Source organism: Asparagus officinalis, chromosome 3 (genome assembly GCF_001876935.1).
Source record: "Asparagus officinalis chromosome 3, Aspof.V1, whole genome shotgun sequence".
Taxonomy (NCBI): domain Eukaryota; kingdom Viridiplantae; phylum Streptophyta; class Magnoliopsida; order Asparagales; family Asparagaceae; genus Asparagus; species Asparagus officinalis.
The window spans coordinates 4,162,719-4,180,002 of NC_033796.1; the positions used below are offsets into that span (position 1 = coordinate 4,162,719).

The 17,284-nt window shown below is 40.8% G+C and overlaps 1 protein-coding gene across 1 annotated transcript; it reads right to left on the reverse strand.

Annotated features, from left to right (window-relative positions):
* Positions 1,960 to 8,599, reverse strand: LOC109832521 (putative disease resistance protein RGA1). Its single transcript, XM_020399871.1, is given in 8 exon segments — positions 1,960 to 2,332; positions 2,414 to 2,481; positions 2,872 to 5,109; positions 5,111 to 5,202; positions 5,277 to 6,069; positions 6,205 to 6,264; positions 6,658 to 8,136; positions 8,227 to 8,599. Coding segments are annotated over 5 exon segments (4,371 nt in total). The 5' UTR covers positions 7,852 to 8,136; positions 8,227 to 8,599; the 3' UTR covers positions 1,960 to 2,332; positions 2,414 to 2,481; positions 2,872 to 2,877.

Genomic DNA, 17,284 nt, shown 5'->3' on the forward strand with positions numbered 1-17,284 from the left:
TGGGCCAAATGTCTTCTTGTTAACCGCCACTCTCCTTTTCTTCTTCTTCCTGAAAAATCCTTTCAGTCCTCTTCGTTCTTCGTCTCCCTTCTTTGCCTTTGATTTCCTCGAGCCACCACGACTGCAGGTCAGCAGCAGACCAAGATGGACTGTCATCTTTGGGCACTTTTGAATCTTATAAGACGAACGCAACAGATTTCTTAGTGGGACTATATAATTCGAGCTCTAATAAGATTTGTGTTCTAGTCCTAATTGGATTCCCCCCTCCATAATTTTCTAAAAAAATTATAGACCGGACTCTTTCAAAAGTATATATATTACAGTTCACCCCCTGTAATTTGCAGTTTGCTCCCTGAAACGATTGCAGAAAATCCATTTGGGCCCAGATTTTGCGATCCAGTCTAGAAATTACAATTTACCCCCCAGGTTAAGCCATGTATATGATCATTTAAAGAAATAGTAATAAGATTATTATATTTTCTTGCTTCGCGAATTTTCCCCTGTTTTTGATGATTTTTATTGACCCTTAATCGAATGTTCCTTTCATCAGTAAGGGTAATTAACAATAAATTCTTGAGTCTATTGGGAACCATGAACCCACGTAAAAAAAAAATTAAAACCCTCTCTCGTAGGGTGAATTTGATGGGATCCATATACAAGACAAAATTATCCATCTTAATTGGATGCACTAATACGCAACTATTTTAGATAGACAATTTTGACCCCACAATGACTCGTTATAACTCGTGCAGATCTGTTAACTCACACATTGGAAAATTTTCAAAAATCCTTGCTGCGGGCTTCATTCTAATATTAGACCAGATTTTTGTCATTGATTGAAGCAGATGTATCCATAAGAACTCTGTATTTGATGGTCACGGTGTTTTAAAAAAGTTTGAGAAGAGTAGAGCACACTGTCATGCCTTTGGAACCCTTAAATGCCCTGGCAATGCAAATAGGCGAAGAACGTCATTCATTATAAGGTAGAGATATCGAAAAATTAAGAAAAACGGAAATTGAAATATTACTAGCAAATGAAGAATTGAGAGTTTTATGGCTGTTAAATGACAGGGTCATTGGCAGAGTCCCAGCTCATGAGTCACCCTACTGACTTCTTATCGAATCATTAGCGGCGGAGTTCTAAGCTCTAGAGTAACTTATCTATTGATTATTGTACTAATTTGATTTTTGATTTGGTAATAAAGAGAGAAGCAAGGAAGATACTGAATTGGATTTAGACCTTTTTATGTGGATTATGATTGATTTGGTAGGAAATGAGATTTGATTCAATTTTTACCATTTTACAAAGGTGATCTCTTTTTTTTTTGGAAATTGGAGGAATTGAAGGACGAATTCTTTTGACTTGCTTGAATTTCAATTATTAAGCTGTTTTGAAATTGCTCAATTAAAGGAGCCGTTTTAATTCTAGAAAATTCTTTTGACATACTTCAACTGAAAGTGTCAAACAAATACGTTCACACATTATGATTATTTTTAGTGAAAATGGAACAATATGCCATATTAACAAATTGGAGGGAGTGGCGAAAAAGAAAGGACTCTTAAGAAATCATATACATCAATCCTAAAAAAAGATTTGAAATCTCGCACTTAAGCAAATACATATCCGTCCTATAAAAAGACTGGATATCATCATGAACTTTATCATTGTAAGAAAAAAAAATTGGCATTCACACAGTTTTATAGTTTAAGATTTATTTTTGAAAATATTTACCATTTTCGACCCAGTTTCAGCCACCTGACTGAAATTGGGTCGAAAGTGGTGAAAAAACATCAAAAACTTCATGGCAAGTTGTGGCCTTTGTTATGTGAAGCCCGTGTGTATCAAAATTTTCGTTTTTAGTAGTTTAGTTTATGTGACCTGGCAAGTTGTGGCTGTTATGCCACAAACACTTCATATTCCACGCGAGCATTTTGAATGTGAGAATAAAATCACCTTGTACTAAATATGGATAAATCAACCAGTTTAAAGTAAAACATTGTGCGACCTCTAACCAAATTGAACTTTATTACGAGTTTGTCAACAAGAATAAGACAAATTGAGAGACAAACGAACTGCAGCTAGATCTTTTCACTTTTAACACTAGTAGCTTTATCATCCCTGAAGCAGAAAAGGGAGAGCACAGAACACAATTTCTTCAAGACTGCCAAGATTGCATCAGAGTGTGAATCTGTTCGTGGGGAAAATCTGAAGGAAGCAGGCCAAACAGGAGCTCGAACGGGTGTTTGGAGGGCCATTTTCAGCATTCATCAGATCCAATTCACACGAACGGACGACTGAGAACTTGAACTCGGTTGGCAAACAGACACAAACCTGGTACGTACCAGTTTATGTAAACACAGGGGATCAGAGAAAAAGAAATGTTGTAGAGGAACAAGGACACGATGCACTTACTTACGTCGGTTACTGGTTAATTACTCTGGTACATATGTAATGGTGGCATTTGGGTATCTGAAATATACCTGCAAATGCCCATCCTATAGTTAGCGCTCGAATTTTGAACTATTTTTAGATAATGAAATTTACAATCCCAAACTACAGTGACATTATCAATTTCAAATGTTTGAATAAGGATAATTATTATAAAAGCCCCCCTTCAAGTTTGATCACTTATTAAGAAACCCCTTAATGAAATATACCTGTTGCTAATGATGATAACGTACACAAGAGCAAAACTTACCATAACTGTCGTCAGACACATTAGTTCTGCGACAAAAAGTTCATTACGGGTTTCTTTAATAACAAAAGTTTATACTAGTTTTGTGCAAATAATCAAAAGTTTATAACCATAAGATGAGAGAATGCCATGTGAAATAGAGGAAATAGACAGTGAGGAATTAGTTAATACGTACCGAACTTCAAATATTATGCCTTACTGAGAAGTCAGCAATGTTTCCGAGTAGAGACCAGTATTCTCCACCCTCTCGACATTTCTCCATCAATGCAACATTGCAGTACAGCGAGAGCGTCTCGAGCTCTAGCAGCGGAATGAGCCTCAACAACCACTCTGGCAGGCACTCAGTAAAGGCATCCTCCAAATACAAACTTAGACTTTGCAATCCCCCCATTTTCTCCACAGCCTTCAGTATTCTACTAGAATGTGCTATCGTCATCTCCCTAAGTGCCGGAAGATTCGAAATGCTTTCCAAACATGGACATTCTCTAACAGTCAATATTTCAACAGACGGGATGTTCTCGATTTCTGTTAGGGAATCCGCACCATGGATACAGCAATCTTTCAATGCAGCAGCTTGCTGAAGTCCCTCTGGAAGAGCTCTCAGCTTAGGACAGAAAAAGATTTGTAATTTCTGAAGACAAGGTAGCAGTTTGATGGTCGTTATTTTCCCCCCGTCGCCCTCATTGGCATCACATAATGTCCATTTTTCTAGGTTAGGCAATGCAATAAGGACCAACTGTTCAAGCCTGGGAAAGGCGGTATGCTTTCTGTCACAACCAAGAAATTCGGGACCAATAGTAACAATGGCAGGTGCATCTTCAATACGGAGGATTTTTAACTGTGGAAGTTGGCCTAGAGATGGGAGCTCTCGACATGAGAAGAAACTGTAGATACTCAAATGAGTGAGGTTAGGGAGCATGCTTATCCATTGTGGAAACCTGACGCCATTGAAGAATGACATAAAAAGAATTTCTAAGCTTGGTGGAGGGGCCAAGTCTTCGCAAACCTGTTGCGTCCTCTCAGAGCTCAATGACTGTCCAACTTCCTCATTCCACTCTAATCTTAGTCTCTTGAGAAATGGTTTATCTTTCAGAGGTTGAATGCCTCCAATAAGTATCCTATCTAATCTAAGGATACTAAGATTTCTGAGCTGAGTCATTGGTTGCAGCTCGTCCAAACCACACCCAAGTTGGTCTTTTCCACTCCGATGGCTATCGCCAGCATCATTTAAGCCAACCACAAATCCTTCAAGGTCAACGAGATGGTTCAGTTTTCCAATCCCAACCGGCACATGGGTTACTGGTGCTCTGTAGAAGCCAAGACGTCGTAAATTGCTTAGCTGAGTAATGGTTTTGGGAAGGGATTGTAAAGATTTGCATCCTGAGAGCTGGAGAAACTGCAGGTTGGTTAGGCTCCCAAGAGATTCTGGAAGAGCACAGATATTGGTGTGATCAAGATCCAGAAATCTTAGGTGTTGGAGATTACTTATGGATTCTGGAATGTTCTCTATCATGCTATCAGAAAGACTCAAGACGCGAAGACGCTTAAATCTCTGAGAAAGATCGCGCATCTCAATCTTAGAACACCGAACCATATGAAGAGTTCTCAAGCATAGCGGGGTGTGGACAGCATTTAAAATAACTTCTGGCTCTTTTGCTCGCAATGATAGCCGACGAAGCTTCAATGAGTTCACAGCGGTCAGTTCAGCTCCATCTACAATGTGGCTCTCATTCCGTGTCAGAGACAGAGCAATAGATCGTATCAGATCGTGCATTACGCATTGGCTCCCATCAAGATATTTGGGATCGTAGTTAAGAAGGTTTCTGCTAATCAAATCATTGTAGCAATCTTCTGCTATGTCTTCCAACAGGGAATCATCCCCTTGCGGTGTTATGAATCCTTCGGCCACCCACCAACGAACAAGATCGAGACGAAAGAAGCTATAGTCCTCAGGGAACAGCGAGCAATAGAGAAAGCACTGCTTGAGATGAGAGGGCAAATCTTCATAGCTCAAGTACAGAGCTCCTCTCACTGCTTCCGGAAGCTCCCCTCTAACGTTCCACGCGTGGCTTTTGCAGACGTTCTCCCATTCTCTCTTGCTCCCGTCCTTGGTTCTTAAAATCCCCGCGATGGCTTTGATGGCAAGGGGAAGCCCGTCGCATTTTTCAACGATTTTCACCCCAACCTCCTGCAAATCTTGTTTATCTTCACCAGCCTCGTCTCCGAACACACTTTTAGATAGCAATTCCCATCCATCATCGGCAGGTAGCTTGTCCACGCGGTGGGTGTGAATCACTCGCATGCTTCTAGCAACATCTTCATTCCTTGTAGTGATCAGGACTCTGCTATGAAACGCACCTGCACGCTCCAAGGGCGCCTGTAGTAGGTCTTCCCATACATCGGCCTGCCAAAGCGTCGTCGAGCACCAGCAGGAATCGACTACCCGCAAGTGTTGATCTGAGGAGAGGCTGGAGCTCAGCCTTTGTTTGGGCATGGCCGTGGTCACCACCCGCACTCCTTATCATCTGTTTCTGAGGAGAGGCTGGAGCTCAGCCTTTGTTTGGGCATGGCCGTGGTCACCACCCGCACTCCTTATCATCTGTTTCATCAGTTCAATCTGTGAATAGTTTTGGGACACGCACACCCACAGTCTCTCATGGAAATTGGCTTGCACTTTCTTGTGGTTATATATTTTTTGAGCAAGCGTGGTCTTACCGATCCCTCCGAGACCCACAATGGCAAAAACAAGTATGTTCTCGTTTTCAGACCTGACCAACGAGTCCACGAGTCTATCCGCAGCCATCTTGACCTCCTTTCCGACGAGATCCGAATTGGGTAACGGAGAAGTTTGACGAGTGTTCACCTGGGTCGAAGAAACAGTAGGCGCATCGACGTGCTGTAGGCTAAACATGATCCTGTCTTTGGATATATCCTCCAGCCTTTGGTTTATGTTCTGGATTTCTTTGCCAATCTCATGCCGGAGAGGAACAGCGGACAAGCTTTTAAAGCATGATGAAAAGAAAAGGAAACGGCGACGAGGGGGGCGGCGTGCCGAGGGGGATGAGGATATCTGCTGCGTTGCCTGTCCCTGGAGGAGCTCACGGCCCTTTATTCTGCAAAGGTCGACGATATCATCGGCATCGTACATGACGTCCCTCAACTTGGATAGCCAGCGGTTGACGGACTTGTCTTGGATCCTCCTCCTCTCGGCGTCCACAAGCAGGTCCTTGATGAAGTCCAGCTTCTCTTGAAGCCTCAGGAGTTCATCCTTCACACCCAGTATCATCACCACTTCGTCCGTCACCAATTGATCCAGCAAGTTCAGGCATCTCCCGACGAAGGCATCGACGACAACGGCCATCTCTCTCTCTCTCTTTCACACACACTACTGCGCGCAGTTTGCAGGTTGACGGTGATCGGTCACCAAACTCCTGCATACAAGTTGCATCAAAAAAAAAATCTTTCTTTTCTTTTTGTTAATGAGGAGTGGCAGGAGCATGTGCTGAACCAGACAAAGTCGTGTTTTGTTGAGCCATCTTGGCTGGATTCCTGGGTCATCAGAGTCCGGCTGCACGCATCAAAAAACAAGAAGTAAAATGAAACGTAGGTATTATTTTGTGTGTCAACCAACGAGAGACTTGTCTCTTAGTTTTTAATTTTAGTTTAATAATACCTATCATGGTTATCCTCTTTCACATTATCTGAATAAAATTATAGTAATCATGAATTATGCTGTCAACTTGCACGCCAATTCTTCGACGCTTAAAGCCAAGCTTTCTTCGGTATGGATTTTCCATCATAATGGGGGCAAATCTTCATTGCTAGAGATACCATCAAATAGATCACTTGACGTTACAAATTGCAGTCCTGAGTAAAGACTTACAGGGGGGAACAGAAAAAAAAATGGGGGCAAATCTTCATTGCTCAAGAGCTTCTGAAATGGCCATCTTATGAATTACACCTGGCTTTTATAGACGTTTTCCCATTCTCTCCGGACCCTCTCCTTTGTTCTTAAAATTCCGGCGACGGCTTTGATGGCAAGTGGAAGCCCACCGCATTTCTCAACGATCTTCGTCCCCACCGCATGCAAATCCCGTATAGATTCATCAGCCGCATCTCCGAATACACTTTTAGACAGCAATTCCCACCCATCTTCAGCCGTTAGGTTGCTCACTCGATGAGTGTGAACTGCTCTCATGCTTCTCGCAACATCTTCATTTCTTGTGGTGATTACAACTCTGCTCCCTAATGCAACCCCGTGCTCCAACGGCGCCTGCAGCAGATCCTCCCATACGTCTGCCTGCCAAACATCATCCATTACAAGAAGGAACCGGCTACTTGCAAGTGCCGAGCTGAGGAGAGGCTGGAGCTCTGCCTTGGTTTGGGCATGGCCATGATCACCACCTGCACTTCTTATCATATGCTTCATCAGTTCAATCTCCGAATAATTTTGAGACAGACAAGTCCACAGTCTCTTATCGAAACTGCCTTGGACTTCCTGATGGTTATATATTTTCTGAGCAAGCGCCGTCTTACCGATACCTCCGACCCCCACAATCGCAAAAACGAGTAACTTTCTGCTTTCTGACTTGACTAATGAGTCCACAAGTCTATCTGCAGCCAGATTGACGTCTACTCCGACGAGATCTGAACTGAGCAGTGGAGAAGTCTGACGAGTGTTCACTTGGGTTGTAGAAACACGAGGAGCATCGATGTGTTGAAGGCTAAACATCATCCTGTCTTTAGAGATATCCTCCAGCCTTTGGTTTATCTTTCGGATTTCGCTGCCTACCTCATGACGGAGAGGAATGCTACCCACTCTTCTAAAGCACGACGAGAACAAGTGGCAACGACTGTGATCAAGTTGTTCGTTCGTTCGTAATCGAAGGAGTCGGCGCCCTTTGATTCTGCAGAGGTTGATGACGTCTTCTGCATCGTGCATGATGTCCCTCAGCTTGGTCAGCCAGCGGCTGACGGCTGCTTCCTGGATCCTTCTCCTCTCTGCATCAACCAGCAAGTCCTTGATGAATTCTAGCTTTTCTTGAAGCCTCAAGAGGTCGTCCTTGACACCCAGTATCATCGACACTTCGTCTGTCACCAATTGCCCGACTAGTTCCAGGCATCTCCCGACAATGGCATCGACAACAACCGCCATTTCTCTTTCACTCAAGCTAAGCTAGCAACTTTCTCTCTTTATCTCCCTCTCTCTCTCTCTCTCTCTCTCTCTCTCTCTCTCTCTCTTCACTTAGTCTAAAGATTGAAATTTGCCGATATAAGTGTTAGATTTAGCAGTGGTCGGTCATCAAACGCTTACTCTCTTGCAAAGTGCATGCGCAAACAGCAGACCAGGTCATGTTTTGCAGCGCCATCCTCGCTAGATTTCTGGAGTTCTTGGAGGCCGAGCGTGCACATCAATGTAGTGATTCTTCTGCAGTAGCACCTAACAAATAAGATAAAAACACAAGTAGCATTTAAAAAAAATTAAGCGTTCAATTTTTAATTTTAGTCTTCGAATGTCGTTTTGTGATACCTGCCGTTACTTTGACGTTATCACAAACAGCTGGCGTGCACTCTTAACGAAATATATAGATATACCAAGTGGGCTCACTTAGATTCGATTCTCCTGCAACAAAACTAGAGAGACCACAAGACAGGAAAGCCCAAAGGGTATAAAACTATTGGTTTCTTTTGACTAGAGAACTTCACCACGATCCTTCGCTCATGAGTATCAAACCCCCAGGCGTGGTTAAGGGGCAACTCTAATGTATGGCCTCAGACGTTCTAGGAAATTAAATTTACTTCGATCAGACAAAATACGTTACATTCTTTGAAGGGAAAATAGGAATGGCTAAACTTGTGTTAGGCTAAACTTGTGTTAAAAATGTGAACACAAGCGCTTTATATTTCATTTAGGGGCTGTTTGGTTGGCATTTTTTGCCCTTGTAAAGCTGTCAAAACTGACAAAAGCTGTCAGTTTTGGCAGCTTTACTTGCAAAAACGCTCAAAAATGGGCGTTTTTGCAAGTAAAGCTGCCAAAATTGACAGCTTTTGTCAGTTTTGGCAGCTTTACAAGAGCAAAAAATGCCAACCAAACAGCCCCTTAAGGAACTTCCATTTTTAGTTTCCACAACTTCAAAAATAATACCAGTTTCAATGTTACATATCCTCATATAGCGTCTACCCGCATGAATTCTGTATGTCCCTCAAAAAATAACGGCATGAAATGTTCTTGTCCCCCCTGAATGCAGAGGTTTACATTGAAGGAATTGCAAACACTTGGATATAATATACTTCTTTTAAGTACTGAAAAGTTCTGAGCTCTTATAAGTTTTAAATTGCAAATGTCTTGTTCAGAATCATCCAGGCTTCAGATTGAAAGACCAGAGGCTCTGCAGAGATCTTCGAGCTCGCCTTTGTTGGAAGTTTTGTTCATGAAAAGGCAATTTTGCCTTTGTGAATAGTCCCACATCGGAAAATGAGATGAATAGTAAAGGGTATATAATGGTTCTCTCCTTATTGGGCTTTGAATAGTGTTTTGGGTTTTGTGGGCTTTGCGGTTCTACCACACACGCGCGCGCGCGCACGCCACGCCCGCATCGCCCGCACGCCGCAGCCGCACACCTTTTGCTTCTCAAGCCTTCATTTTTGCACGTTTTACACATTTTGTAACGGCTGCATGCGGGTAACGGAAGCAATAACCGTGTGTAACGGTTCCTTGGATTCAGCGGGGGTTACACCTTTCATCACCTATAAAAGGAGGCTTGGAGCTCATTCAGAAATACACCAACGAAGAGGAAAATCTCTACACTCTCTTCTCTCTACTCTTATACCTCCAATAAAAGATTTCGGCTACATATTTACATATTCTATTTTCTGGGCAACTGTTTTCGTCTGAGCATAAGCTCTGTGTCTCACGCCCGAGTGCAGAGGTCGGCCGATTCCGGGGGTTTTTACCGCTAGGAGAGAGAGGACAAACTGCGCCAGGGCGATAGGCGGGTCCTTAATCTTTTAGGGCAGTGATATCACGACTGCTCCCAATCAGGCCTGAATTTTCTAACTCATTAATTTGTTTATATTATTATATTTCCGTTTTGAAAGCAATCTAGAAGATTAAATATATTCTTGCTGTTAAGATAATTAGTTTTAAAATTAAAAAAAATAAAAATTAAAAAATTAAAAAAATTACTGTTCATCGGGATTACTGTCACCCGAATTTCATATATTTTAATTACTTGTTGTATTAGTTAATTGTTTTAACTTGTTGCATCTAAATTAGTTAAAAAAAATATTATTTCTTTGTTGCTTCTGTGCTCAAATTCAGTATCTGTCATAAACAAAAAATCTTTAAGTGAACCGGTTCAAGTTTTCTTGGATTAGTTGGTGTCTAAGGAAAGGTTTAAGGGTTGCGTAAAGCGCTCTGCAAGAAACGAGGTACTTAATCGATCATTGATCAACCTCTAGTACTATCCTTACCTGGCCAAACTACCCGAGTAAAACTTTAATCTTTTCACTTTTAGAGTTTTTGGTTAAGAGCAGGTTTAATTAAGTTTCTGGTCTAGTAATATTGACAAAATCCTTTTTTATATCAGATTACATCTACCTAGACTAGTAAACTTAAATTGGACTTATGGCAATTCCTGATCATTCAAAAAGTGTCAAACCTGAGAAGTTCACCGGTGTTAACTATAAACGGTGGGCTAATCAGATGAAATACTGGCTTACTACCTTAGGTCTTTTATCTGCTATTGACACTTCTGAGTCATCTACTAGTGGTTCTCAACCTTTGACTCCTGATCCTGCTCAACCTGCTCCTTCCACTTCTGGTTCTGGTGCTAGCTCCTTTTCTAGCTCTATGAAACCAGAAGAAATCAACTATCATTGTTGTCATAGGATTCTTAGTGCACTTGCAGACAACCTTTATGACATATATTATGAGTTCAAAAGTGCAAAAGAACTATGGAATGCTCTTGAAGCAGAATATGACTATGATGATGCCGGAATTCTGCGTTTCACCTCCTCCTCTTTCAATAAGTTCACAATGGTTGATGACAAGCCCATTAATGAACAAATTCATGAATTCCTAGATTTCCTCCGTCATCTCCAATCAAAAGGAAACACTTTTACTGACGATTATAAAGTTTCATGTTTGATTGATAAACTTCCTCCCTCATGGTCTAGATTTGCTGGGGATCTCCGACACAAGCAAGGAGATTTAACATTAACTAAAGCCCTCAAGGCTATTCGTATTGAAGACCAGTATAGGCAAAATTCCAATACCAAGAATGAAACAAAAGCTAAAGTAAACTTGGTAGAGGATAAGCCTAAATCTAAGAATTTCAAACCCAAAGGGAAGAAATTCAAGAAAAATCAACAATCTTTCAACAAATCTTTCAACAAATCTTCCTTCAAACCAAATCCCAATTCTTCCAGCCATAAGTCTGATGAGAAGTTCTGCTTTGTCTGTGGTAGAACCAACCACATGGCTCACAACTGTTTCTTTCGGAAGAAGGAACCGGCCAAACCTGCCCCTAAAGGAAATGGATCCAACAAAGTTAATATGATTGAAATGAATCCAACCTCCTTCAGGTTAGCCTCTTCATCTCATCTTGTAAATTCTCTAACTTCTTCCACTGATTGGTATTTGGATTCCGGAGCAAATATCCACGTCTGTAATGACCGCTCTTGGTTTTCAAATTATCAGGAATCACGTGGAGGAAGCATAAGCTTAGCAGATGACTCCACTAAATCAACAATAGGAAGTGGACGTATAGAGCTCACTATAACTTCTGGGAAAGTTCTTCATCTGCAAGGCGTTTATCATGTTCCTTCTCTCCGTCGCAATTTGATTAGTGAATCTCTTCTTCTTAGAGCTGGTTATAGGATTGTAAAAGAATCCAATAAATTTGTGATTACAAAGAGTAATGTTTTCATAGGAAAAGGTTTTATCTGTAATGGCCTTTTCAAACTCAATGTAATCAATTCCAGTTCTAATGAAATTTCTGAGTCTTCTGTTATTCAAATTGTTGAGTCTTGTGATGTTTGGCATGGACGACTTGGACATGTCAATTTCCAAACCTTGCAGAGAATGAGTAAATTAAACCTCATTCCTAAATCTTCTCATGATCCCTCATCTAAATGTGAAATCTGTGTTCAAGGGAAACACACTAAAAAACCCTTCAAGTCTATAACTAGAAACTCTGAACCCCTCGAATTAATTCATAGTGATGTGTGTGACTCTAACCGAGTTCTCACCCGAGGGGGTAGGAGATATTTTGTGACTTTTATAGACGATCACTCCAGATATTGTTACACCTATCTTCTTAAAACTAAAGATGAAGTCTTAGATAGATTTAAGGTGTATAAAGTTGAATCTGAGAACCAACTTGACAGGAAGATCAAGATTCTAAGATCTGATCGTGGGGGGGAGTATACCTCAAATCATATGACTGAATATTGCCAAGAACACGGTATTATTCATGAGGTTACTGCTCCCTATACACCACAGTCTAACGGGGTAGCTGAACGAAAGAATAGAACCCTAATGGACATGGTGAACTGTATGTTACTCAGTTCAGGAGCACCTGAAAATCTCTGGGGTGAAGCTCTTCTTTCTGCTTGCTTCATTCTCAATAGGATTCCCCAGAAATATTCCGATACAACTCCTTATGAATATTGGAAGGGGAGATCTCCTAATCTAAATTTCTTCCGGGTTTGGGGTTGCTTGGCTAAAGTAGCTATTCCCGAACCTAAGAAGAGAAAAATTGGTTCTAAGACTGTAGATGCTGCTTTTATTGGATATGCACTTGATAGCAATGTTAACAGATTTTTAGTCATCAAATCTGAAATCAGTGACATATCCAACAATACCATCATTGAAGCAAGAGATGCAGTCTACTTTGAAAACATCTTTCCTTTCAAATCTAAAATCTCAGAAAATCCCAGATCATCCATTCCAAAATTGGTTCTAAGACTGTAGATGTTGCTTTTATTGGATATGCACTAGATAGCAATGTTAACAGATTTCTAGTCATCAAATCTGAAATTAGTGACATATCCAACAATACCATCATTGAAGCAAGAGATGCAGTCTACTTTGAAAACATCTTTCCTTTCAAATCTAAAATCTCAGAAAATCCCAGATCATCCATTCCTTCTGATCTTCCATCTTCCAGTTCTTCTCAACCTCTTGATATTGAACCTCGAAGAAGCAAAAGAGGTAGAATCGAAAAGGATTTTGGAGAAGACTTCCTTACCTTTCTTGTTGAAGGTGATCCAAGCTCATTCCAAGAAGCAATGGATTCACCTGAATCTCCTTTCTGGAAAGAAGCCATTGATAATGAAATTAAATCTATCATGGAAAACCATACTTGGATACTCACCGACTTACCTCCAGGTTGTAAACCTATTGGTTGTAAGTGGATATTCAAGAAGAAACTCAGAGCTGATGGTTCCATAGATAAATTTAAAGCTAGATTAGTAGCTAAAGGCTTTACTCAACAAAAGGGCATTGATTATTTTGATACATATTCTCCTGTAGCCCGAATATCAACTATCCGAGTATTACTAGCCTTTGCTGCTATCCATAAGCTTATCATACATCAGATGGATGTCAAGACTGCTTTCCTGAATGGTGATTTAGATGAAGAAATCTATATGCACCAACCTGAAGGCCTCATTGCCAAGGGTCAGGAAAACAAAGTCTGTAAGCTTGTTAAATCTTTGTATGGTCTTAAACAAGCTCCTAAACAATGGCACCAGAAATTTGACAACGTCATTGCACAATATGGCTTTACTGTGAATGAATACGATAAATGTGTCTATTCTAAAGTGATAAACAATGACTATGTCATTCTCTGTCTCTATGTTGATGATATCCTTATCTTTGGAACAACACTTGAATTAATTTCAAAGGTTAAGGATTATCTTTCCAAAAATTTTGATATGAAAGACTTAGGTCTTGCAGACATGATACTTGGAATGAAAATCTCTAGAGACACTAGAGGAATATCTTTGAGTCTTTCCCATAGCATTGATAAAATGCTAATCAAATTCAACTTTCATAACTCTAAACCTGTTTCCACACCTTATGATTCTTCTATACCTTTGAAGAAGAATGAAGGTGAACCTGTCTCCCAACTAAAATATTCTCAGATGATTGGATCTCTTCTTTACATATCCAACCGAACCAGACCTGATATAGCTTATGCTGTAGGGAGACTGAGTCGGTATACTAGCAACCCTAGCAAAGATCATTGGTCTGCCTTAGAAAGAGTATTCAAATATCTAAAAGGCACAATTGACTATTGCTTGACTTACACTGGTTACCCTGATGCTATAGAAGGGTATAGTGACGCCAACTGGGTCACGGATTCCAACAGTGTAAAGTCTACATCTGGATATGTATTTCTTTTTGGTGGTGCTGCTGTATCCTGGAAATCATGTAAGCAAACAATAATTACCAGGAGCACCATGGAATCTGAGCTGATTGCTCTTGATACTACTTGCACAGAAGCCGAATGGTTAAAAGATCTTCTATCTGAACTTCCTTTGGTCCCTAAACCCTCTCCTCCTATTTCCATTCACTCTGATTCTAGATCTACCATAGAGCTTCTAAAGCAAGTACATGTAAATAAAAAACATAACAGACATATTCAAATAAGATATAAGTCTGTACAACGCCTATTAGGCAAAGTTGTGATCTTGGACTTTGTAAAGTCTGAGAAAAATCTTGCTGACCCTTTGACTAAGGGATTATCCAGGAGTGTGGTTCTGGATTCATCGAGGGAGATGGGGTTAAGCCCATAAATGAGGTCACTGACAGCGGCAACCCAACCCTTATTTGGAGACGTAGTCCCAATGTCGGGTCAATGTGGTAGAAACAAGCTGGACAAGTGACTCTCGTGTGGAGCATCGACCTAGATATATTTATATATCATTATGTAGCATTTGCTACTACCCCTTCTCTATGGTGACGATGCTCTTATGATACAGCTGACTAGGCTGAGTTTTACTCTTAATAAGTCCAACGCGTGTATTGTGGGGGGTATTAAATAAACAGCTGTAGTACCCTTTGAGGACTTACCTACGTGAGAGGAACCGTGATGGCCGCGGTTAGGGGGGCAGGGCTGACCCCTAGAAACTCTCATGAGTCGGTTTTTGTGAGCATGGCCTTTAACGCTCAACCCACTTAGCTTAATAGATGAAACGTATTGTGTGTGTTTTATCAATACCTGATTCAAGGGGCTTAATTCAAGGCCTAGTCCATTATGTCCCTCAGGTGACGATAAACTCACTAAGGAAAGGTTCAAAGCCGAAAGCTACCTTTCCCGAATTCACGATACGAAAGGTTGCCCAACCTATATTTATTTTGTGATTTATTTATTGATTTATTATTTTCAGTCAATATTGCCTTTTGGGGGGACTGTTGGAAGCTTATTCATGAAAAGGCAATTTTGCCTTTGTGAATAGTCCCACACGCGCGCGCGCGCACGCACGCCACGCCGCGCCTCGCCCGCACGCCACGCCGCGCCCGCACGCCGCAGCCGCACACCTTTTGCTTCTCAAGCCTTCATTTTTGCACGTTTTACACATTTTGTAACGGCTGCATGCGGGTAACGGAAGCAATAACCGTGCGTAACGGTTCCTTGGATTCAGCGGGGGTTACACCTTTCATCACCTATAAAAGGAGGCTTGGAGCTCATTCAGAAATACACCAACGAAGAGGAAAATCTCTACACTCTCTTCTCTCTACTCTTATACCTCCAATAAAAGATTTCGGCTACATATTTACATATTCTATTTTCTGGGCAACTGTTTTCGTCTGAGCATAAGCTCTGTGTCTCACTTCCGAGTGCAGAGGCCGGCCGATTCCGGGGGTTTTTACCGCTAGGGGAGAGAGGACAAACTGCGCCAGGGCGATAGGCGGGTCCTTAATCTTCTAGGGCAGTGATATCACGACTGCTCCCAATCAGGCCTGAATTTTCTAACTCCTTAATTTGTTTATATTATTATATTCCCGTTTTGAAAGCAGCCTTCAAGACCAGAGGCTCTGCAGAGATCTTCGAGCTCGCCTTCAGATTGAAAGAGGTTGTTGCTTGATGCTCTGGTGGAGATCTGTAAGCAGAATAAAACATGAACAGTATTAATCGGATGATCATATATATGGACAGAATCAGACAGTATTATACGAGTGAATGTTTTTCTAGTTTAAGCTTCTAAACTAGATTTTCGGCTATCAACTGATCTTCTAATCCATAGAAATACTCTGCAATATCATTTTTTCCACCATGACATAAGCCTCGTTTGGTACGAGGAATGGAGTAAACATGAGAATAGAATGAATGTTGGAATGGAATAGAATTAATGTGAGAATAGAATGCTTATTCATATTCTCATATTTTGGTGCGACTATAGAATTAAATTGGAATATCCTTAAGAAAGTTATACCGGAATTTATTTTGTTATTTTTATTCTCACTTAAGTGGAAATTGATTAGAAGTGAGAATGTCATTTCTAGCATCCAAAAGCACATCATATTTCGCATGCATGAATGAGAAGTTGAAATTACATTTCTATTCCCACTCATTCCTGCATACCAAATGAGACGTTAGTTTCCTTCGTTCTTGTGTGTACAGTATAGTTTCACCAAAATGCTGATGTTAAAATAACAAAAGGAAAAATTGCTTCAAGGCCCCAAATTCCAAGTTCTATTGTGCCACAACCCCTCCAACTTTCACCAATGTGCTACAACCCCTTTTTAAAAAAAATTGTGTTGCAGCCCCTCCATCATGATTCTAGCTCATGATTAGACATGACAGCTCATGATCCTAATTTTACTATTTCTCTTTCTCATGCCAACTCATCCCAACTCATATTAACTATTATAGATAACATGTTAACTGTTATAGATAACATGTTAACTGTTATAATTTCATAAATATGTTTTCGAGCTTAATGTGTGAACTGTAATAGTTAGCATGTTATCTATAATAGTTAACATGTTAACTATAAGACGCGAAGTTCCTCGGGACGGTGCCGTCGGTGGAGCGAGGGAGGGAGGTGGGGGAGGGGGACCGGAGGAGGAGTAGGGAGGTGTAGGGGGGATATGCAAGAGGGGGATCGGAGGAGGAGGGAGGTGTAGGGGAGAGGGCAAAATCGGGTTTTTGGAAGAAAATGCATTGGAACTTGGGGGAGGTGAGCTGGAGGGGTATGGACACAATTTTTTCAAAAATAGAGGCTACAGCACATTGGTGAAAGTTTGAGGGGCTGGGGCACAATGGAAATTGGGATTTGAGACATTGAAACAATTTTTCCATAACAAAATAATAAGATATTTAAAATTTAAAAGCTATATTGTTCAGCAATATAAAATATTAAATTTAAACCATATTAATAACAATACTAAATCATGTAGAAATCGAAATAATTTGTTAGATATATATAACAAGGTAAATAACTCTAAATCCCCCTGAGGTTTGCAACTTTGACAACAAATGCCCCTAAGGTTTAGAAAGTGACACTTTCGCCCATTCTCTATTTATTTTTAACGTAATAGATCACATGATACTCATGTGACTACTTAAGGACCA